This window comes from Hemitrygon akajei, chromosome 11 (genome assembly GCF_048418815.1).
Source record: "Hemitrygon akajei chromosome 11, sHemAka1.3, whole genome shotgun sequence".
In the NCBI taxonomy this organism is placed as follows: domain Eukaryota; kingdom Metazoa; phylum Chordata; class Chondrichthyes; order Myliobatiformes; family Dasyatidae; genus Hemitrygon; species Hemitrygon akajei.
In genome coordinates this window covers 119,769,909-119,794,448 of record NC_133134.1, presented here as the reverse complement: position 1 = coordinate 119,794,448, position 24,540 = coordinate 119,769,909, and the positions used below count along the sequence as shown (strand labels likewise).

The window sequence follows — 24,540 nt, the reverse complement described above, 5'->3', positions numbered from 1 at the left end:
TTCAGGCCAAATATCAGAATGGGGAAGAAATGCGATCTAAGTGACTCTGACAGTGGAATGATTATTAGTGCCAAATGGGGTGGTTTGAGTATCTCAGAAACTGCTGATCTCCTGGGGTATTCACACACAGCAGTCTCTAGAATTTAGAGAATGGTGGAATAAACAAAAAAACATCTAGTGAGTGGCAGTTCTGTGTACAAAAACACCTTGTTAATGAGAGAAGTTAGAGAATGGCCAGATTAGTTCAAGCTGACAGGAAGATAACAGTAACTGAAATAACCAAGTGTTTCAACAGTGCTATGCATAAGAGCATCTCTGAATGCACAGCACATTGAACCTTGAAGTGGATAGGCAGCAGATGTTGATATACAGTTAGAACGCCTAAGACTTTTGCACAGTATTGTATTTGTCAATGTGGAGTGCTGCGGCAGAAGTGTGGGATAGGTTGTAGAGAAGGAGTGCTGGGGCGGGGAATGGCATGGGTACATACACACCCAACCCTGAGACACTAGGCAAGGGAATTTGATTCCAAATAATTGGCTTATTGATCATAACATAATGTCCCACAGGTGCTTCACGCTCCCTCCCGTCTCGCTTCCCCTTTTCCCAGCCATGACTTCCCTCTCCTTGCCCCTTCTCACAATAGAGTCCACAATAGGGACCCATATCAGAATCAGGTTTATTATCACTCACATGTCATGAAATTTGCTTTTTTATTGCGACTGCAGTACAATGCAATATACAAAATTACGACTGTACAAAAAAGTCCTCTCCCAAGCTATTGCTGTCATCATGCAGATTCTGATCACACAGACAACTGCAGTGGACTGGCTGTGCGTTCTGCATACCTGTCTCCTCACGGAAATTCCAACCTCTAATGGCACAAAATAGAAAAGGAGCCTCCAGGTGGGCATACGTCACCTTAATTTGCTTGGCAGGAGCATGCAGCGGCCAGGTCACGAAAAGCATCATGCATAATCCACCCACTCATCCCGTTGAACACTAACACATTGAGCTTCACACTTAACATAATCATACCCCCAGTTCTAATCAATAAGTTCCAAATCCTGGGCGTCTGTGCCTCCCTCTGCAATTGAATCCTTGACTTCCTGACTACAAGACCACAACCAGTGCAGATTGGAACTAACATTTCCTTCTCGCTGACAATCAACACTGGTGCACATCAAGGATGCATGCTTAGCCCACAGCTCTACTTTCTCTACACCCATGAGTGTGTGGCCAGGCACAGCTCAAACAGCATCTATAAATTTGCCAATGACACAAATATTGCTGGTAGAATTTGTCATGGTGATAAGATGGTGTACAGGAGCAAGCTCGAACAGCTGATTGAGCGGTGTTGCAACAACAATCTTGCATTCAATATCAGTAAGACCAAGGAATTTATTGTGCACTTTAAGAAGGGCAAGTTGCAGGAACCCATGCCAGTCCTCAGAGGAATCAGCAGTGAAAAGGGTGAGCAGTTTCACTTCCTGGGCCCATCATATTGATACAATTTAAAAGAAAGCATGACGGCTGCTATATTTCATTAAGACTTTGAGGAGGCTTGGTATGTCACCAATGACACTCACGAATTTCTACAGATGGAGAGCATTCTAACTGATTATATCACTATGCGTGCTGAGTGATGAGGGGGGGGGGGAGAGAGCACTGCATAGGATCAGAAAAAGCTACAGAAAGCTATAAACTCAGCCAGCTCCATCATAGGCATTAGCTTCCCCAGCATTGAGGGCTCTTTCAAAAGGCAATGCCTCAAAAGGCCGCATCCATTATTATCCCTATCACCCAGGACAGGCATTCTTCTCTTTGCTACCATCAGGAAGGAGGTACAGGAGCTTGAAGACACACATTCAACATTTCAGTAACAGCTTTTTCATCTCTGCCATCAGATTTCTGAATGGACAATGAACCCATGAACACTACCTCATTTTTTTCTTATTTTTTGTTCTTTTTGCACTACTTATTTAATGTATTTTTAATATATATTTCTTATTGCAATTTATAATTCTCTTATGTTTTGCAACGTATGCTGCCACGAAACAAAAATTTCACAACATATGCCAGTGATCTTAAACCTGATTCTATTCCATTTATGCAATCTGCACATACTTCAGCCACATTAGAATTCATGAGAGTAGAAGCACATCATGTTCATAAGGATCTGCCCAAGAAAAACAGCCTCATTGTACCACATTTACACTCTAAGTATGTACTCCATTTAAAATAATGCTATCTATCCTGTGCATGAACACCTCAAGAGTCAGAGGGCTGATGGACCGGTTTCTGTGTTGTGTGTAATCTAAGAACATCAATGTGATTTCCTAGTCACTTATACGAATGTTGCTTAACGGAGGAATTAACGCAAAGTAGGATACCCTCTTCTCATTGCTTTAAGTATAGCTGTGCTCCCACTTTGTGCTGGCAAATGGATATGTTTGCAAATGTTGGGTCTCTCCTGGATAAGTTGCAAGACCTGTGAAGCATAAAAAAAGGGGAAAAAGATCACCATTTACAAAATCAATCATAGCCTGCTCACCAACAAAAATCCAACCAAAAAAGTACAAATTTCCACCTTTTGCAATTACTAAAATAGCAAACAAAACAAAAGTAAAACATAGGCAGAACATGACAGGGCAACAGTGTCCAAACAACATTTTAGTAAATCACAAACACGAGGAAATCCGCAGATGCTGGAAATTCAAACAACACACACAAAATGCTGGTGGAATGCTGGTCAGGACAAAGTGTCTCAGCCCAAAACGTTGACAGTGCTTCTTCCTATAGATGCTGCCTGGCCTGCTGCATTCCACCAGCATTTTGTGTGTGTTGCTTTTATTAAATCACGTCGAGATTGCACGTGCAGCAAAGTTTAGGATTTATCTTATGTTCTTTATCTACTTTCTTAACTTAGATCTTTATAATTTTGCCTCTCTGCTGATTCAACAAGCATCACTGCTAAAGATTTGTTTGTACAAATGATTCACATGCAAAGCATATTACTGTAATGGAATATAATAGACACATTTATAATTCTGGACTACAAACATTAGAATTCTTCATTGTTATTTCTACCTATAAAATGTAAATGAGTGGTTAAACATACCTCATCTGGGAAATCTTTGGGGTGAGGTGATGTGAAACGGATTCTCATCTCAGGATCAATCCTTGAAACCTGATCCAATAAGCTGGCAAAACGCAAGCCACCTAGTTTATTCCTGTAAATAGTACTAAACCCACGGCTCAGGTGTGTTGGTTCCCTTGTGAGAAATTGAATCTCAGATGTATCACAGTAACTGTTGACATTCTGACCCAGTAGTGTAATCTCCTTTACACCCTGCAATCAAGAGCACAATTGTTTCATCAGATTCAGTACATGCTTCAGCAAAGTCTTATTGTTTTTTTCCTTAATCTTTGTAATGTCTTAGAAAAGCCTTAGCAGGTCAATATAGATTAATTACAGATTCAGAGGGATTCAGGATAGAATGAGGCCCTTCAGCCCAGTTAGTCATCATCAGCCACCTATTTACATTAATCCTACATTAATGTATTTTTGTTTTATTCTCCTCACATTCCCTTCAATTCCCCCCCACCCTCCACACACAGAACGTGGGAGGCTGTCTCTAAGGTTAGTAAATCTCAGCAAGATCATTTTGTAATTGGGTTCCCAGGCTAAAATAATATTGGTTCAGAGTTGGAGTTGTAACTAAGAGCCAAATCACCAGCCTGCACAGTGATTACATCATTTCCCTCAAAATTAAAAAAATCTTGTTTCTATTGTTTTTAAAGTTAATCTTCCAAATATCCCATTTCCTTTCATGGTTTAAATTATACTTAGTTCAGCCACTTTGCACAACTATTACAGACAACAGTCTTTTTGGTAAGTCTCTATTAGCTTTGCACAACGTGATGGAGCAAGATTTGCCCTTCCTTCTTGCAAAATTGCTCAAGCTGCGCCAAGTTAATTGGGGAGCAGCAGTGGACAGCAAACTTGAAGCCTTGCCAGAGATATTCGATCAGGTTGAGGTCAGTACTCTGACTGAACCCCTCAAGGATGTCAATTTTCTTCATTTGAAGCCAGTTCATGTTTGCTCTGGCAGTGTGCTTTGGGTCGTTGTCTTGCTGAAAGGCGAACTTTCTCCCTAGTTTAAGCTTTCTGGCAGAGGTTAGCAGTTTCTATCCAAGATCTCTGTATCTAGCAGCTTTCATCTTCCCATCAATCCTGACCAGATTTCTAGTCCCTGCTGCTGAAGAGCATCCCCATAGCATGATGCCACCTCCCCTATATTTTAGTAGTGGTGGTGTTACCTGGCTAATGTGCAATATTAATTAGATTTACGTCACAAGCACCTTACTATGAGGCCAAAAAGTTCCACTTTAGTCTCATCTGACCACAAGACTTTCTTCCACATTTTTACAGCATCTTCTAAGTGACGCTTTGCAAAATCTTTACAGGCAAGGATATGCTTTTTTTTTTAAAAAAAAAAAGCGCCAGAGCTTCTTCCTTGCCATTCTTACATAAATACCCTTTTACTGCAAGGCCTTAATACGTATGAAACCATGAACTTCATCTCCAGTTGCAGTTACTGACGTCTGCAGCTCACTCAGCATGAACGTTGGCATCAAAGTAGCCTCTCTTCCAAGTGCCATTCTTCACCGGTGACTAGCTTAGAGGGGCAGCCTGACCTGGGCAGTGTGGCTGTGATTTCATATTTTTTCCACTTTTTCACGATGGACTGTACTGAGCTCCAAGGTATGTTCAGTGCCTCTGAGAAAGTTTTGTACCCTTCCCCGGATTTGTGCTTCTCTATTATCACTTCCCTGACTTGTCCTGAATGTTCTTATTTTCATTTTGGTTTGGTGTGTTGAAAATCTATCAAACTTTTGGACCTTACAGACAGTGTGGTATTTATTTTTATGAATTTATTGAAAACAGGCGATCCTCCAATTTTCTAAATCAACAAACTGAGTGAGTTGGTAATATATAATACTCACCTGAGGAAAGTGAGCATAGTGATTACAAAGGGATGAGATGCTTTTCAGTCTCAATTTTGATTTTTAGTGTTTAGTGAATTGTTAACAGGTTTTGGAATTTTTCTTTTGATTTGACATGATGAACACTGCTCAAAAATCTTACTTCAATATATCTTAAATTTAGAAAATAAGGCACTAAAATGTGAAAATAATTGGGGGCCTGAATAGTTTTTCAAGACACTGTAACTGCTCCTGCAGATGTCCAGATTCAGCAATTCATAAAAAAAACTATTTCTTCTTCACTTGATCATTTCAGACTGTATCAATTGACATATATGAAGGCATGAAATATTATTTTCATGCATGTTATTAAGAAGGAAACTGAAAGTGCATTATCTATGCTATATACTTTTTTGTATTTAGTGATTGATACCAATTAGTTCTCCAGTTTATTTCATTCCATTTGTTAAAGTCAGGTGGATGACTTTCCACTGCATTTGGCCCTCAGTTTTAAGCTGGCCATAACTTATTCCAGAGCATAACCCTTACACTTTAATGCCTCTGCAGCATAACCCAAGTTCCTTAAGGTTGTTATAGACAAGGGTGGTAATGAGGACCACAACCTTTCAAATGTTCCCAATGGCATGCATCTCAAATAGTCTCTGATAACCAAGTCCAGCTCCAGGCCTTCATGTGTGGCTTAGCTACTGAGCCTGGCAGAACCATTTCTACTAAAAGGATAAAGGGCAAGGTTGGGTTACTGGCACTTTAAAATCAGTCGCTTTAACCAGATGGGGCTCATCAGCTATGGTCGGCAGCTCATCGAGAAAGAAAACTGATCTCACACCTCCGCTGCCTTGCGATTATACCCATTCATGGGGAAGGCTTCGGGAGTAAACCCAGAGAAAAAATTTGAGCTGGGTTCTTAGGGCAGTCCTACATTGAGTTCAATGCTGACTTGCAACCCTATGACACTGCTCGTGCTAAAATGCATCGGTCTCGCCCATTCCTTTGGATTCATCAGCTGCATGGAGAGGGGGAACCTGATACACTAGCAACAGCTTGCTCTCCACATTGTATTGCCCTGGCTTGCAAATCATGTAGACAGCTGGGATGCAACAATTATGGTTGATCCCAACCAATAATGGAGGGCCTCACAGCACAACTTGTACATTTCAAATGAGTCTCAAACCCTGTTTCTTTTATTTATTTAACTTAATTCAATAAATTAATTTACTTAATTAACAAGAGTGAGTTGTGAAAATCCTCCAATGGTCCAGAGTGGGCCGAGAGAATCCACTACCGGAGGACTGGATGCCACTTTCCTTGTCTCGCAGGACGGCTAAAGCATCAGCAAAATAGGGCCAGCAGGTTCACAGAAACCCCAGGAAGAGCATGGGGAGGAGGCAGACAGCAATCACAATCAAGCAGGACCAAGCCATTGTTTGCAGCAGATTTTCCTGTAGATACATCAGATTCTGTGCAACCAGCCATTTTAAAGTAATACTAGGAAAGAATATCCAACAAATTGCTGAAAAAGATTTTTTTTAAGACTTTTTTGAACTTTTGATGGACATTTTCTAAACTGCTTACACTTTCCCTTCCATTTAAAGATTATCACTCAAAATTCAAAACTAGGGTTACCTGGTCTGAAAGGAGTTTGACTTCTTGTAAAATAGAAGAAATTGGTCTGCTTCTCTCTCGCCCGCGTGTAAAAGGAACAATGCAATAACTGCACATGTTGTTGCATCCCCGCATGATAGAACTAGAACAAGGGAAATACTTTCAGCCAGCCAGAACTTGTCCATTTTAATCGGTGCTAAGATAGCTTCTAACAAGCAATTACTGTGGAATAAATAATAAATTAACAGTCTCATTACACTCTTACATAAACATGCAACTCCCACTTTACGTCAATCTTCAGGGACTTGTGCTTTTTTTTTGTGACTGTATATGCTGGAATGCAGCTATTTGTGCTGTGTGTGATTATATTGTGCTGTGTGTTTTGCACCTTGGCTCCACAGGAACGTGTGTACAGTAGAATGACAATAAATTTGAACTTGAATCTCTATCATGTATTGCACTACAGACAGCTACAACATTAAATAGATACAAGAAAGCGTATGAGCACTGAAATTACTCCAATCTTGATGCAAACCATTAAGACATTAGAAATACCAGCTAAATTAATAAAGTGGATATTAAGATTACAGCCACTGTGAGGACAGTGGGGCAAACAGTTCTTACAAATGCAGAAGTGCCAGCTTTGTGCTGCTAGAACTGAAATTCACAGATTAGTGTATCAGTGGAACTGCACGACTTGGGAAGAAACATGCTAATAGTGGTGATCCACTGGACCAGCTGCCCTTTCTGTGGGCTGCCAAGATTTCGGATTTAAATGATGCTGTTGAAAATCCTTTATAAAATTTCTGCAGGGCATCTTGTAAATGCTGCAACTGTAACTATTGTACCCCAGATAGGATGGGGTGCAGGGTTTCAATCAAGCCAGCTGCTGAGATTTGGATGGCGTTGCCTAACAACCTATAGAGCTGCACTCATCCAATATTTCATAAATCTGTGAGACTTTCATTGTGTAGGAAATACAAAGTCTTTAGGAAGTCAGGAGGAGAGTCATTTTTTGCAAAGTATCTAGCCATTGACCTACTTGTAATTTTACAGCACTTACATGGCTCGTGTAGTTAAATTCCTAATCAATAGCTATTTGTCAGTATGTTCACAGAGAGATTTGGTGATAAATGATACCCTAAACTTCTGGATGATGATCAAGATCATTATGTGATATGTGAATTAAACACTGAGCAATTATCAGGCAACATTTCCATTTCTAATGAAGTGAAGATCACTGAAGCACTTCACTAATGACATAGATGGCTAGGTGGAGGAGACTGCCCTGGCACACTCTTGCAAAAGCCTAGCAGCTGAACTGATTAGCCTTCAATTGTCACAACCAAGTTTATCATTCCAGTCAGTTCTTTTTTTCTCATTGAATTTAACTTAGTAAATTAAGATCACACATACATAAATGCAGTTTTTGTCTGGGAATTGACGTGAACCGGCATGACATCTGCATAGGTCTCATCCAGTGACAATAAAACATTCACACCCTTTTGACCTGTTTCAGCGACTGTTAGAAGTCTGGGAAGATCACGGTATGAATCTGGCCCAGCAAGAACATCAACAAGCTTTTCTTTTTCCAGGATTTCCTCTTTCAGTCTCTCAGCCATGCAACCTATCATAAACCATTAACACTGTTAGTTGCTTGTACTAGGCTGCTTGACAATAGAAATACATTGCTTTAATTGTTTAACTGTGAAGACAACCACCTGGCTTCACCCATCTCCTTTTAGCTATTCTCCTTCCCCATTCCCCACATTTTTATTCTGTCAACTTCCCCCTTCCTTTCCAGTCCTGAAAAAGGGCCTTGGCCCGAAATAGCGACTGTTTATTCATTTCCAAAGATGGTGCTTGACCTGCATTTTGTGCGTATTGCTTTGGATTTCCAGGATCTGCAGAATTTCTCACATTTAGACATGATATGATGTTATCTATGTATCTTTCACATATAGAACAGTACAGCATAGCACAGTATTGGTCCTTCAGCTCTCGATGACGTGCCGACTATTTAACCCTACTCCAAGATCAACCTAACCCTTCCTTCTCACATGGCCCTCCATTTTTCATTCATCCATGTGCCCATCTAAGACTCTCTTAAACATCCCTCGTGTATCTGCCTCTACCACCACCGTGGCAGTGTGCTCCATGCACCTACCATTCTCTGTTTAAAAAAAATCTACCTCTGACATCCCTTTATATATGTTCCCCAACACCTTAAAGTTAGACACCCTTGCATTAGCCATTTCCACCCTGGAAAAAGTCTCTTGACTGTCCACTTGATCTATGCCTATTATTTTATTCTGTATATCTCTATCAACTCACTTTTCATCTTCCCTCTCTCCAAAGAGAAAAGCCTTAGCTTGGTCATCATAAGATCATATATTCTAATCCAGGCAATCCCAGTAAATCTCTTCTGCATCTTCTCTAAAGCTTGCACATCCTTCCTATAATGAGGCAACCAGATCTGAACACTATACTCCAAGTGTGGTATCACCAGAGTTTTGTAGAGCAGGAACATTCCCTCACAGCTCTCGAACTCAATCCAATTAATGAAGGACAACACACCATATGCTCTCTTAACCACCTTAATGAACTTATGTTGCAACTTTGAGGGATCTCTGAATGTGGACCCCAAGATCCCTCTGTCCCTCCACAATGTTAAGAATTCTACAATTGACCCTGTATTCTGACTTCAAATTTGACTTTCCAAATTGAATCACTTCACACTTTTCCAGATTGAACTCCATCTGCCATGTCTCAGCCCAGTTCTGTATCCTATCAATGTCCCGTTTTAACCTACAACAACCTTCTACATTACCCACCACACCACCAACATTCTTTGTGAATATGAACCACTATCACTGGATTTCTTCTCCCTCCTTCAACATTCACTGTAGCCCTTTTGGTAAGTATCACATTGGCTCTAAGTAAATCACCTTTAAATGTGCCTTTCCATAGAGGAATAACAATTCATTTCTCTAAGCCAAATTTCCCTTTTGAAGTTTGATCAGTTAAGACTCAACTTTCAGAAAGGTATAATGTGAGATAGATGGATTGTTTGCCAAATACTTTAGCTTTGTAATAATCACAATACAGACATCATCCTACCTAAAATTCCTATTTTAAGTGGAACTTGAGATTTTGCTCGCTTGGATTTCAGTGCAGTAAGCTGTTTCAGCCTGTTCCAGATGGTCTGTTCTGCCTTCTCTCTGCAAAAGTAAAAGTCTTATGATGCATTTACAAATTATCTTTCTAAAGTTGCAGTCCCTATACTTGTCTGAAAGTTATTGTCCTACATGTAGGTAGTAGTTAATAAAGGTACCACTGATCTTATTTAAGGCATATATTCAATTAAATTAAGAAGTGCACACTGGTAGACATTTTAACTTTCATGTAAAAATCAGCAGTGGGAGGCTTGGTGTGTGATAGGCTGCATGATAGGCTCCATCACTTATAAAATGTATCCTAGATTTCATTTGAAGGAGAAGCACAGATAACAATTAATAATCTAGTTACAAAAACTGACTGCATAAAAAAAATGTGAAAATATACCTGATTGAACAAGTTACAAGTAAAATGACATCAGCCTGCAATAAAAGAAATACGTATCAGATTATTTTTTTTAAAATTCATTGGATTACTATGATTAAAAATCCCAAGTAATTATGTAGTGAATGGCCAGACAGGTTTCACACTCCTAGCTTGTTAATATATAAAACAAGCTGTTGTTTGTGAGACTTTTATTGTCTTCATGCTGATAAGTGCCGTGGCAGAAATGTTCCCTCTTAAGGTTTGCGCATGTATACATCTTTTGCTACTAGAGCACAAAGGTATTTAAATTGCACACAAAAGGTTGTCACCCTCAACTTTGTTGGCAGGTTAGGTATATTTCACGATCATACACAATTACATTTCCTCTTCTGGTTTCTGATACAGTGTTGACAAAGATGAATGTGTGATGATTTGTCTGCAGATTTTAGAACTGGCTTATTTATGCTGTTTTTATTGAAGAAATTATTCATGCCCACATTGTCTTCATTGGTCAAAAAATTGTACAGCACAAGATTTTTGCGTACACTGGTCATTACAAATTAGAGGGAACATTGTGTGGCAGTCTCCTGTAGCTGCAAAGCTGCTCAAACTGAAGTCATGCTGCAACACGACAATAATTTAGACACAAAAATACAACTGCAGATGCTGTGGATCAAAGAATATGTACACAACGCTGGAAGAACTCAGCAGGTCAGGCAGCATCCGTGAGAAAACAGTAGCCAACGTTTCAGGCCGAGACCCTTCATCAGGAATAATTTAGATGGCTTTCCACAAAAGCAAGTACATTTTTGAACCTGTTAATAACTGCATTATTAACAGTTCTATAATGCACTGCACGACTGATTCATGCAGAAACATGTTGTTGATTATAAAGCCCGTCCAAGTTTTATTTTGCCACATACTGTAATACTAAAATAAGTCCTGTATACGTTTTTCTAGTCTGTATAGTTACAAACAAAAACAAATTGAAAGTATATTAGAGGACACATACACATTTACTAAACATAAAAGATGTTAATGTGAATACCATGCAATTTTGAAATTTTTGTTTTCAAAACCACAAAAAGGATGCATGACTTATTATTATTGAGCAGCAAGATAGATAAGAAACTTGGAGAAAGAGGCACAAAGGTGTATCAAGAGGGGATTTTAGAAAGCTGCAGTAAGCAGACATGTTCAAGCCAAAGAATAGGATTGTGGTAAAGCTAAGGGGATATTAACATTTGAGTATATTAGAAGCAATAGCCTACAACGGCCAGGGGAATGCTTTGCACTGCTGACAATATAGGAGATAACATGGCGGTTACATTTTATCTTAAGGAGTATGGAAGCAGGAAAGCAGGCAGGCAGATTATTGCGAGTCTCATCCAGGTTAATAAACAAGAATGATCTGAGAACTGTGAGAAATAATGCAGCATTCCTTCTACTGGATTAACCATGGTGAGAAGACAGTTGTTACAGAAAATGGTGACTACCTTGAAATGTTATGTCCAGCTAATAAAATTAAGCCGAGGAAGCTCTGAGTGTTTGTTTTCTGATATTTACCAGCATTTTGAGATTTAAGAAAAAAGAGTAAATGCAAAATTAAACTCTGGTCTGACAATCTGATGCAAAGAAGGCAGTCACTGACCTTATTCTTAACAGTTAACTTCAGTCATTGTTCTCATCTAACCCACACCAAACGATGACAGCTTATTTTAACATTACAGTTAATCTTAGCACTTTACTTTCAAAAATAAATAAACTATAACGTTCTATATATGCAAATAATAGCTATAGTTAGTAATGATAATTAATAATGAATTTATGACAATCCAGATTACCTCTGCACAGCTGTTGACTTTCTTATAGCCATTTTTCTGGAGGATAGACCAAGCAATTTCTGTGTCGCTTACGTTCATTTGACACCCATAGGTTTCAAAGTAAACTGAAAATAACAATAAAACGAATCAAATGTTAGAGTCAAGGATCAAAACCAGAATCATGTATCGTCCCTTTGACAAGTGTCACTGAGTTATAAGGAGCATTCTTCCAACCTCTAGGGATGGAAGAAATCTGGTTTATACATGTTTCACCACATGTACAAGACGTAAGGTGGCTAGCAGATGCTAGTCTTAATTCATGGTTTGATTTGCAGTTGACTTATTCGCCTTAAATACAAAACTGTATTCAAGTAGCTCAGCCACTCTGGTTGGTCTCTGTAAGGACACAAGCTTGTTCTAATCTATCCAGTACCTTCTCAATTTGATTCTTCAAAACATACAGAAAACACGACACAAATTATATCTATGATTGGCCTCGGCAATCAAAGTAAAAGAACCAAAAGTTGTAATTTGAATTTGACCAGATGTTTTAATGAATATCAAGGATACAAAGAGGTTTGAAAGTGAATTCTACTTCAAAGTGGGTGTGGGCGGCGATGTGGACAGCCGGAAGGTTAATTATGAGGCAGGAGCAGGGGCACTCACCGGTTCTATCGCCAGCTGGCTCCGGCTCCCCGTTCAGGTAGGGGGGCGGCGACTCTTCTTCAGGACATTTTACTGTCACCGCTGCCCCGCTCCCGGCCGACGACCGAAGGAACTCCCGGAGACCAGGCCCATCTGATAGACTGGCCAACGGAACAACGCCTGGAGGCGGTCGGCGTCGGATCGCGGTGGCGGGCTTGGCCGCCAAAATTCGGGGTGCCCATCTCAAACTGCCCCTCAAAGCCACTGGGCTAGAATAGAACAACCGGCTTACAGACTCAACAGGCCTCATGGCAACAGTTAGCGCCTCCCTCGACAACCGCGTCGTGCCATCGCGAGATCTTGTGATTGGGACGTGAATTTGACAAGGAGCGTCGTTAGCCTTTTGGCCGCCATCTTGGTAAAGGAAGACCGTTTTCCCGCTCTCCCGTCCCGCTAGTGCACCCAACTCTGGCGTACTGCCATGTCTATATCGGTGACCCGTCAAAGACACTAGATGTGCTGCAGATACTGGAGACTTTAAGCCACACACATAAACTGCAGGAGGAATTCAGTAGGTCAGCCAACATTTGTAGAGGGAAATAAATAGTCGACGCTGCGGGACATATCTATTGACGGGGCAGGATTGCAGAATCAGGTTTTATTATCTCTTGACTTATATAACATTTTTGATGTTTTGCAGAAGTAGTATAATGCAAATGTATAATTTGACTATAAATTAAAATGATAAATAGTGCCGAAAGAGATAGTGAGGTACTGTTCATGGGTTAACGGACTATACAGAAATCTGATAGCCGAGTGGAAGAAGTTGTTCCTAAAACATTGAGTGCTTTTGATGGTGAAGGTCTTTAATGTTGAATGCTGCCGCCTTTTGGCACCACTTTTTTAAGGTGTTCTCGTTGGTGGAGAGAAATGACTTGAGTCTGCAACACCTTGTGGTCTCATTAGATCTGGTGCATTGGCGTCTCCATACCGGGCTTTGAAAGTTCTCCTTGGTACATTTGTAGAAATTTGCTAGTCTTTAAGTGACATACCAAACCTACTCTGGTTCCTAATGAAGAACAGCAACTGGCATGCTTTCTTTGTGATTTCATTAACTTGTTGGTTTCTCTAAGGTGTTGACGCTTAGGAAGTTGAAACTTCTTTTAAAGTTTTGGTTTATATGTGTACCAAAAGCACAGGATGCTTCCTAAATGCTGCTGAATACAGGACTGGAGGTGTTATATTTGAATGCACACAATATGCAAAATAATGGAGATTGTCTTGTAGCACAATTAGAAATTGGCAGGGATGACGTTTTGGGCATCACTGAGTCGTGGTTGAAAGAAGAGCACAAAAGGGAGCTTAACATCGAAGGATACACATTATATTGAGAGATCAGGGAGGTGGGTGGCTTTATTGATAAACAATGAAATCAATTCCTTAGGAAGAAGTGACATAGGATAAGAAGATGTAGAGTTAAGAAACTGTCAGGGTAAAACGACCAGAATCAGAATCAGGTTTATACAATGTGAAATTTATTAACTTAGCAGCAGCAGTTCAATGCAATACATAATCTAGCAGCGAGAGAAAAAATAATAAATAAAATAAAATATAATAATAAATAAGTAAATCAATTACGTATATTGAGTAGATTATTAAAATGTACAAAAACAGAAATACTGTATATTAAAAAAGTGAGCTAGTGTCCAAAGCTTCAATATTCATTTAGGAATCGGATGGCAGTGAGGAAGAAGCTGTTCCTGAATTGCTGAGTGTGTGCCTTCAGGCTTCTGTACCTACTACCTGATGGTAACAGTGAGAAAAGGACATGCCCTGGGTGCTGGAGGTCTTTAATAATGGGCACTGCTTTTCTGAGACACCGCTCCCTAAAGATGTCCTGAGTACTTTGTAGGCTAGTGCCCAAGATGGAGCTAACTAGATTTTCAATCTTCTGCAGCTTTTTTTGCTCCTGTGTCCTGTGCAGAAGCCCCTCCATACTAGCAGCCTGTCAGAATGCTCTCCACATTACATCTATAGAAATTTTAGAGTATATTTGTTGACATGCCAAATCGCTTCAAACTCCTAATAAAGTATAGCTGCTGTCTTGCCTTCTTTATGATTACATTAATATGTTGGGACCAAGTTAGATCCTCAGAGATCTTGACACCCAGGAACTTGAAGCTGCTCACTCTCTCCACTTCTGATCCTTCCTGAAGTCCACAATCAGCTCTCTTGTCTTACTGATATTGAGTGCCAATATCAGTATTGGCAACAATACTGTTGCTGTGGCACCATTCCACTAATTGGCATATCTCACTCCTGTATGCCCTCTTGTCACCACCTGAGATTCTACCAACAATGGTTGTATCGTCAGCAAATTTGTAGATGGTATTTGAGCTATGCCTAGCCACACAGCCATGTGTATACAGAGAGTAGAGCAGTGGGCTAAGCACACACCCCTGAGGTGCGCCAGTGTTGATCATCATTGAAGAGGATATGTTATCACCAATCTGCACAGATTGTGGTGTTCCGGTTGGGAAGTTGAGGATCCAATTACAGAGGGAGGTACAGAGACTCAGGTTCTGCAACTTCTCTATCAGGACTGGGAATGATAGTATTAAATGCTGAGCTATATTTGATGAACAGCATCCTGATGTAGGTGTTTGTGTTGTCTAGGTAATCTCAAGCCATGTGAAGAGCCATGGAGATTGCATCTGCTGTTGACCTATTGTGATGTTAGGCAAATTGCAATGGGTCCAGGTCCTTGCTGAGGCAGGAGTTCAGTCTAGTCATAACCAACCTTTCAAAGCATTTCATCACTGTCAATGAGAATGCTACCGGGCGATAGTCATTAAGGCAGCCCACATTATTCTTCTTTGGCACTGGTATAATTGTTGCCTTTCTGAAGCAAGTGGGAACTTCTGCCTGTAGCAGTGAGAAGTTGAAAATGGTGGGAGTTATATGCAGGCATCTGAACAGTAGCCAGCATGTGGGGTAGAAAATGCATGTAAAAAGAGCGATGTTACAATGGTCATGGGTGAATTGGTAAATTCAGGTAGGTGCTGAATACCAAGAGAAAGAATTTGTAGAATGTCTATGAGATGGCTTTTTCGAGCAGCTTGTGGTCCAGACAGGTCTGCACTGGGTGTTATGTAATGATGCAGATTTGATTAGGGAGCTTAAGAAAAAAGATCTCTTATGAAGCAGTGATCATAATATGATAGACTTGAATTTGAGAGGGAGAAGCTAAAGTTGGATATCTTGGAATTACAGTTGAATAAAGCTAACTACAGAGGCATGAGAGAGCAGCTGGCTAGCAGGCCTCATGGCAACAGTAGCACCTCAGGAGTTCCATCTGGGTACAGATATCAATTATAACTGAGCTTGTTATGCACTTTAATAGAAGGAATAAAGGTGTAGACTATTTTTTAAACTGGGAGTGAACTCAGAAATTGGAAGTGTAAAAAGTCCTAGTCCAGGATTCCCTAAACGTTAACTTGCAGGTTGAGACAGTAGTAAGGAAGGCAAATGCAATGTTATGAAATGACAGTTTTCTGAGATTATTGAATTCATCATTGAATCCCAAGATCTATTAAGTGTTTAATGGGAAGTTGAGAAGCTGTTCATTGAGCTTTCATTGGAGTGACAGGCATTGGAAACTCGGGATAATCCTTGAAAGCTGATCAGTATTTCTTTTCTCCAAAGTTACAAATTCTGGAATGGTTCAGGGTGGTAACACATCTCAGGCTGAAGGGTGTCTTGTGATGAACAACTTTTGTCAACTTTGTTGGAGCATGGGGAGAAAATAAATTAAGTTTGTATCAACAAACAAACTTTTAGAGGAACACAGTAGCTCGATTAATATCTGAGGGTGGGCAGGGGGATAGAAATTTTTGAGCAATCCCCTACTAGCTCCTATTTTATTTATCCCCCTATTTATACTGCCCATCTTTCCTGTCCGCTCCTTGTCCTGATGTAAGGTTTCAAGTCAGAACATCAACAATCTCTCCACCCCCCTACAGATGCTCCTTGACTTGTTGATTTCCTCCAGCAGGTTGTTTGTTGCTGCAGATTCCAGCATTTGCAATCTCCTGTGTTTCTACGTTCATTTTGTATGTATGAAAAGGATCTTATTGTTGTTTCATAGGGGAAAACCATTTAGAATTTCTTTGCAAGCGCAATTAAGTCACCATCTTCCACTACTCTGTGCAGAGGGATCTTATTGTTCCCTCAGTAAGATCTGCAGATTTTGAAACCAAGTGTTACCATTGAGAAGACAATGAAATAATGAACACCTAACCAGAATTTATGATGTAATGTTGCTATACCCTTATTGGCAATAAGACCATAAGGTTCCTTTTACCCTTGTCATTTCTTAACTCAATCTATGCCATCTCTTTCTAATGATTTAATATTATTTCTTACACACAGAGCCACAGCACCCCCTCTGCCTACTAACCTATCTTTCCGATACACCATATATCCTTGGACGTTCAGCTCCCAATGGCAGCCATCCTTTAACTGACTTTTAGAGATGGCCACAACATCATATTTGCCAAACTGTAGCTGAATTTCAAGATCGTCCATTTTATTCCTTATGCTGTGTGCATTCATATACAACACCCTCTATCCAGTATTTGTTGCTTTCTGATTTAACTGTACCACACCTCTATTGCCCTGTAACTCCTGCCGCTGGCTTTGATTAAGCCTCATCTCCTGCCTGTTCTTTCTATCATCTCTGTTGCACGCTATCTTTGATTTATTTCTGTTTTCTTCCTCAGCCCTATCACTCCGGTTCCCATACCACTGCCAAACCCTCCCTAACGGTTCTATTAAATGTGCCCGCTAGGATATTGGATCCCTTTGGGTTTAGGTGTAACCTTTTTGTAACAAAAACGACCTTTTTGTACAGGTCGTAATTCCCCCCGAAAGAACCCCCAGTGATCCAGGAATCTGAAGTCCTGCCCCCTATACCAGTCTCTCAGCCACACAGTAATATGCCTGATAATGCTATTCTTGCACTCGCCAGCACGTGGCACAGGCAGCAATCCTGAGATTACTACCCTAGAGGTCCTGCCTTTCAGCTTCCTACCAAACTGCCTGAATTCTCTCTTCAGGACCTCCTCCCTTTTTCTACCTATGTCATTCGTACCAACATGTACTAAGATTTCTGGCTGTTCACCTTCTCCTTTCAGAATACTCTACACCCGATCCGAGCCTTCCCGTACCTGGCACCTGGGAGGCAATGTACTATGCGGGTATCTCTATAAGACTGATAGAACCTCCTGTCTGTTCCCCTCACTACTGCATTCCTCATCTTCCTCTTTCCCTTCTGTTCCACAGAACCAGGCTCAGTGCCAGAGATCCGATTGCTGTGGTCGTCCTCTGTCAGATCATCCCCCTCAACCGCATCCAAAACAAGATAACGATTTCTGAGGGGGATGGCCACAGGGGTCCTCTCTACTATCTGAGCTCTTTCCCTCGCTTCCCTGACCATCACCCACTTATCTAACTCCAGCAGCCTCAGGGTGACTAACTCCCTGTAGCTCCTCTCTATCTCCCGTTCACTCTCCCTAATAAGCTGTAGATCATCAAGCCACAGCTCCAGATCCCTAACAGGGTCTCTCAGGAGCTGCATCTTGGTGCAGATGTGGCCATCTGGGAGACTGGAGGATTCCCACATCCGACACCCAGAGCAAAGTTCTCTGAGACTGATAATACTCAGACTGAAATACTCTGAGATAATACTCTGCGCTGGGACATATTTGCCCTAGATGGAGGTTGCCTTATGTGGAGATTGAAAATTGTTCTACCATCCAAGCTGAGAGCTAAAGTGTTGCCAGTCATCTAGGAGTGGTTTAAATGTAAGTGTTGGTGCAAAGCTTTGCGTGGTGGCCTGGGATTGATCAGCAGGTCGAGTAGCTTGCTGTGCGCTGTGCGGAATGCCACATGTCCAGAAGATGCCAAGAGCAGTACCATTTCATTCCTGGGAATGGCCTGCATTGCCTTGGCACAGGATTCATGCGGATTTTGCCAGATCATTCACGGGCACCGATTTCTTAGTAGTGGATGCAGCTACAAAGTGGTCGGAAGTGGCCTCCTCTAGAGCCTTACACACTGCTGATGTGTTGAGAAGCCTCTTCTCAAGGACTGGTGTTCCAGAGCATTTAGTCAGAGGCAATGAACCACAGTTCATGGTGGAACAGTTTCAGCCATTCCTGAAAATGAGTGGAATAAGACACATTGAGGTGTGTGTGTGTGTGTGTTTCTTTTGGTAGGTGGGGGGGGGGGGGTAATAGTATGCTGATAGAGGCATACAGGTTTGTAAAGGGATAAATAGTTAGAGACTATTCCCTATAATGGGACAATGAAGACACAGGTATAAGGTGATTTTTATTTTCACCCTGATGGTGCTGTAATCTGGAAAGCACTGCCTGTGAAGGTAGTGGAGGCAAGTGCTCTCACAACACCTGAAAGGTATCTGGATGAACAATTCAATCGCCAAGGCACCGAAGTTTACAGACCGGGTAGAAATGGAATTAGTATAGGTGGGAACTTGATGGTCAGCATGGTCACGAGGCTGTTTGTGTACTCTATAATTCTAATGGTATAAATTAAAAATGTAATTTGAATAATTTTTCTTTCTCTTAATCATTTTTGTTCTTCATGATGATTTAAAAGTTCATTTCTACTACTTAAATTTCTACTATTTTACACTCTCTATAACTCAGTGAAAGTGCTTTCTTTTAGTTGGTTAAAGAGCCTCTCTGCTGCTTGAACTGCTCATTGATGCCATAGATTCTCTGTAGAGGTTATTCAATAAACATAGAAGCCAGAAGTTATCATTGTTGCTTTACCAGAAGAGAGAGCCTTGTATTAATCTACTAAAAACAGCGAAAGTGATTGCACAAGCAGTCATAAGTGCTGACAAAGAGAATGATGGCTATAAATGCAATGACAAATGTTTATCTGGAAACATGTAGTTATGAATCCATCAAAAATCCACAGAGTGTGTTGGATATTGCATTCAGTTTAGTGAAGCAATTGAAGCCAATGAAAGCATAACATACTTCTAAAGTCAGAATCATTTTTTATTTTTAATGCTAAAAAATGGAGATCTCTTTATTCATTGAGAACATTTCTTATTCCAAATTTACATGTCTGCAGTACTGCATGGGCACATTTATTATGAGCCTTCTGTCATTGGTAATTATAGTAAAATAATTAAAAAATATTGAAGTGTTTAATTTAGGTGTGTGAATTGCAATGAAGAAGAGCTTCAGGTAAACATGGTTCTAAACAAGGAAGATTGAAGTCATTTCTTCCCAATGTTTCAGCTAACGACTGCTGACTCTGTGAGGCAAATCAGTTGATGTTCAATAATAGGTGATATCTGTGGCAAACAGAAGGAAGTTCTAAAGTATAAAAAAGAAACTCAGTAAGCACATGGCACTGGTTATATTTACTTTTACATTACAGATTTTAATAATCATGGAAGCGTTTACCTCTTAGTCTTTAGTAGTAAAATTATTTCACACATGAATATTTTTATATTGAGTCTAATGCACTGGGGGAAATCTGTGTACTTGTATTTTTTATTATACTTCATAGTACGTATTTTCAAACTTCATTTAAGCAAACTTTCTCACTGCAGAATAGAATCAGCTTTCACAATTGAGAATTATTTACAATATCTCCCTTAATCAAATTCTTACACTCAGTTGTCCTGTCTTACTGTATCTGCTGGCAAAATAACTGATATTATTCTTGCTGTAATATAAAATAAGTCTGATTAAGTCATCTATCCTTTAAAGATTTTCCACTGTAAGTTAAATCATATCTAATCTGTATACTGTGTTAGCTACTTTGACCTGTTTTGTTTCCATATTATCTAATACTAAAATATGAGCACATATCTTTTTTTTTCATTCAGTTGTGTCCCATCATTTGCCAGGTCACTCAGAAAGTGCACCATCCCAACTCCTCAATAGTTTACTGCTAATATAAAGAAAACGTTTTAATTGTTGAATTAAGAATGGCAAAAAAAAATCAACTGACACTGGAAATCTGAACTAAAAGCAGAAGAAATTGGAAATACATAGGTAATACAGCTGTGAAGGCATAAAACAGAGTTAGCTTTTCTGTCTCCTACATAACCTGCTGCATACTTTCTGTTTCCATTAAGAATAACCATTGTTTGATGTAACAAAGGACACCTAATACCCATGAATGTGAAGAATCAAAGGCAAAAGGAGAAAACTAGTGAAAAATGAATAAACTTTCTGAAATGATCAGAAAACCAATGTGTCTCTATTTCCTGAGGAGACTGAGGTCCTTTAACATCTGCCGGCCGATGCTGAGGATGTTTTACAAGTCTGTGGTAGCCAGTGCTATCATGTTTGCGGTTGTGTGCTGGGGCAGCAGGCTGAGGGTAGCAGACATCAACAGAATCAACAAACTCATTCTTAAGGCCAGTGATGTTGTGGGGGTGGAACTGGACTCTCTGACAGTGGTGTCTGAAAAGAGGATGCTGTCCAAGTTGCGTGCCATCTTGGACAATGACTCCCATCCACTCCATAATGTACTGGTTAGGCACAGGAGTATGTTCAGCCAGAGACTCATTCCACCGAGATGTAACACTGAGCATCATAAGAAGTCATTCCTACCTGTGGCCATCAAATTTTACAACTCCTCCCTCGGAGTGTCAGACACCCTGAGCCAATAGGCTGGTCCTGGACTTATTTCCACTTGGCATGATTAACTTATTATTATTTAATTATTTATGGTTTTATATTGCTATATTTCTACACTATTCTTGGTTGGTGCAGCTGTAACAAAACCCACTTTCCCTTGGGATCAATAAAGTATGTCTGGCTGTCTGTGTCAGTGGAGGCACACTAACAACTGATACATTTGGAAGAAAAAAGTTAAACAGCCAATGAATGTTAAAATTGCAATTGACATAATATAAAATTCTATTTAATACATTCAAAATAAGGACAGCAGTGATAACATCAGTCTTTCTGTTTATGAGCGAAATTTTCTAATTCAAAGACTGTTCATTCATTATACAGTAAATATTTCATTCAAAATCACAATCAGTACAATAGTGACCCCTATGGGTCTGAAACCGTTACCACGACTGACTCCTTAAGCTGACCGAATTTATAATTGACTGCATTAAAATTTACAGCACGGAGTTGGGAATTTGGAAGTATACACACAGTTTAATGCAAAATCAAACTTAACATAAAATCTCAAAATACTTTAAAGAAAATGTCATGGAGACATTCTGAATTAAATTCCATTTTTAATGTGCATTCTAAAATAAAGTTTTTGTTACAGGTTTTAAAAGGGAAGTGATGCAATGGGGAGGTTGCTGATTCAAATTATCAGCAGTCGACATTTGTCTGAGACCCTCTTCGAATGTGCCCAAGTGGTGATTTGTACACAAAAATAATTTGTTTTTAATTAACAAGTCCATGTGTAAAGTATTTATTTCAATAAAGTCAGTGGTCTTGAAAACCTTTGCAAGGTTGTGTAATGAATGCATGCAGCAAAATTCTTGTACCAGAAATATTTTAAAATTCAGTAGATATGGTATAGTGGGTATCAGCTTTTATAATCAACAAGTGTGAGGCAACGCATTTTGGGATGTCATATACTAACAGGACACAAAATTAACGGCAACAACCTCAGAAGTGTGGGTGTAGAGAGGGACTTTGCACCTCCGTCATTTCTAGTATGTTCGGTGGCTTGTTCCGCACCTAATAAAGTGGCCACTCACTGTACTTTTGTGGTTTTCTACTGCTATAGCCCCAGTGGCGTATCTAAGGTATGGCATGTGCCCTAGGTGCCACTTGAAGGGGGGGGGGGGGCACCACTGAGCAGTTTCTATTAAAGTCAGACATTCTATCCTTGGATAGTGAAAAAAGAATTTTCTTCAGATGTATGATCTGTCTTTGATTATCATGGGTGAGAAGCACTAGGATGGCCTTATTTCAGAGCATTGTGTAAGAAGACCATGAAACGTTTCTTCACAAAGAAGAAGGAAAGTGGAGCTGAAGGACAGAAGAGACGAAAGTTGGAGGCGGAGGAAGCCAAGAAGTCGAGCAAGTTCTTCATGCCCTTCTTTGAAAAGCCTGGAACAAGTAGTTGGACATGTTCCATGGAGTCGCCTGCACCTGCTACAAGTTTGTTAGAATCCGAAGGTGGATCAAGTACAAATGCATCACAAGCTGAGGAGGAAGTCAAGTCAGATAAATCCGAGTATGACGAGATTAAGTGTGAGGCTGCCACAGAGAACATGGACATGACAGGAGGGAAAGACAATGGTGGTGGTGGTGATGTTGAGTTTATTGACGAGATTTTACCTGACGAGATTGAACCTGATGACACTGAACCTAGTGAACTGGATGGTGTCAAAGAGCCTCGAACTGTCATACCAGAAGTGATTGAACAGCATGACATTGGACTTCTGAAGTTCAACAAGGATACTGGAAAAGCAGTTCTGCCTGACGCGTTGAGAACATAAATAATAAAGCTGGGTTCGAAGTATTTCCAGAACAGTGAGGGGCCTTTCCTACCAACAAATAATCACTCAATGAACAAAACTTGGTTCAAGAGGAAATTGGGAAGTGGTCGAGACGAGGAAGTGACTCGCTCATGGCTGGTCTATTCCCCTTTTAAAAAGTCTGCATTTTGTATCTCTTGTCTTCTCTATTCCTGGTCAGACCATCAATCCTCATTGGAGCAGGAAAGTGAATTCAACCACTGGAAAGCACCTGAAAGGATTAGTGTTCATGAAAATGCCAAGAATTATTGGGAATGCTTCACACAGTGAAAAGAAATTTAGCAGGAGACAGAGGAGTTGTTGATGCGGTATTTCAGTCACAGATTGAGAAGGAAAAGCAGAAGTGGCGTGATATCTTGACGAGAATCCTTCACTGCATAAAATTCCTTGCGACTCAGAACCTGGCTTTGCAAGGACATAGGGAGTCACTTCAGTTAGATGATGACTCCAATGTGGGAAATTTCCTTGGCTTATTGAAACTACTGGCCATCTTTGACCCTGTCATAAAAGAACACCTCACTCATTTGGAAAGTCATCCTGGATCCACGTCTTATCTTTCACTGGGTGTCCAGAACGAATTCATCCACATGATGGCATCCATTGTTCACCTGATTTTACTGAGAAGCATTTGTAAAGCCAAGTACAGGTGTCCCCTGCTTTACGAATGTTCGCTTTACGCCACTTTGCTTTTACAAAAGACCTACATTAGTAACCTGTTTTTGCATTACAATGAGGATTTTTGCTTTTACGAAAAATTTTCCCATATAAATTTATGGTTCTTTGCTTTACACTATTTTGGCTTAAAAAAGGTTTCATAGGAATGCTCTATCTTTGTGGGGGGGGGTGGGGGAGAGAGACACCTCTACTGTGATCTCATGTTCGACTCCACTCCTGATCAGGCACATTGTGAGCAGATATCAGAAGTAGTGAGGTATGTGGAAGTTGATGTTGAGAGGAAAACAGTCCGTGTTAGAGAGTCCTTCCTTGGTTTTATCCAGATAAGCCAGAAGGATGCTGAGAGATTGGTTGAAGATGTCTTGAAACAGCTAGAGAAGGATAAAATGGAGTTACAAGATTGTTGGTCACAGTGCTATGACAACACTGCTGTGATGGCTGGACACATAAGTAGTGTTCATCAAAGAGTAAGTGAGAAAAACAACCTGGCAGTGTTTGTGAATTGCAACAATCTCTCACTCAACTTAGTGGATGTACATGCAGCCAAGCAGGATGCAATGATGGTCACATTTTTTGAAACCATCGAAGCTCTCTACGTGTTTTTCTCTCGTTCAACACAGCGCTGGGAAAAACCCAAAAACGCAGTGCCTGTGGTCGTTAAGTCGGAGT

The 24,540-nt window shown here is 40.3% G+C and overlaps 2 protein-coding genes across 2 annotated transcripts in view; both read right to left on the bottom strand.

The window, feature by feature from the left end:
* Positions 1-12,952, bottom strand: part of cdk5rap1 (CDK5 regulatory subunit associated protein 1) — a 37,797-nt gene extending 24,845 nt beyond the window's left edge. The window contains exons 1-8 of the mRNA XM_073061597.1: positions 12,645-12,952; positions 12,000-12,103; positions 10,177-10,211; positions 9,733-9,833; positions 8,029-8,239; positions 6,634-6,754; positions 3,122-3,352; positions 2,394-2,491 (exon numbers count right to left, since the gene is read on the bottom strand). Of these exons, the coding sequence (XP_072917698.1) occupies positions 2,394-2,491; positions 3,122-3,352; positions 6,634-6,754; positions 8,029-8,239; positions 9,733-9,833; positions 10,177-10,211; positions 12,000-12,103; positions 12,645-12,933 (1,190 nt within the window). The 5' untranslated portion in view covers positions 12,934-12,952. The remainder of the gene's footprint in view (positions 1-2,393; positions 2,492-3,121; positions 3,353-6,633; positions 6,755-8,028; positions 8,240-9,732; positions 9,834-10,176; positions 10,212-11,999; positions 12,104-12,644) is intronic.
* A 6,789-nt stretch (positions 12,953-19,741) lies between these two features.
* Positions 19,742-24,540, bottom strand: part of LOC140736380 (bactericidal permeability-increasing protein-like) — an 85,478-nt gene continuing 80,679 nt past the window's right edge. Inside the window, exon 16 of the mRNA XM_073062363.1 lies at positions 19,742-20,038. Within this exon, the coding sequence (XP_072918464.1) occupies positions 20,000-20,038 (39 nt within the window). The 3' untranslated portion in view covers positions 19,742-19,999. The remainder of the gene's footprint in view (positions 20,039-24,540) is intronic.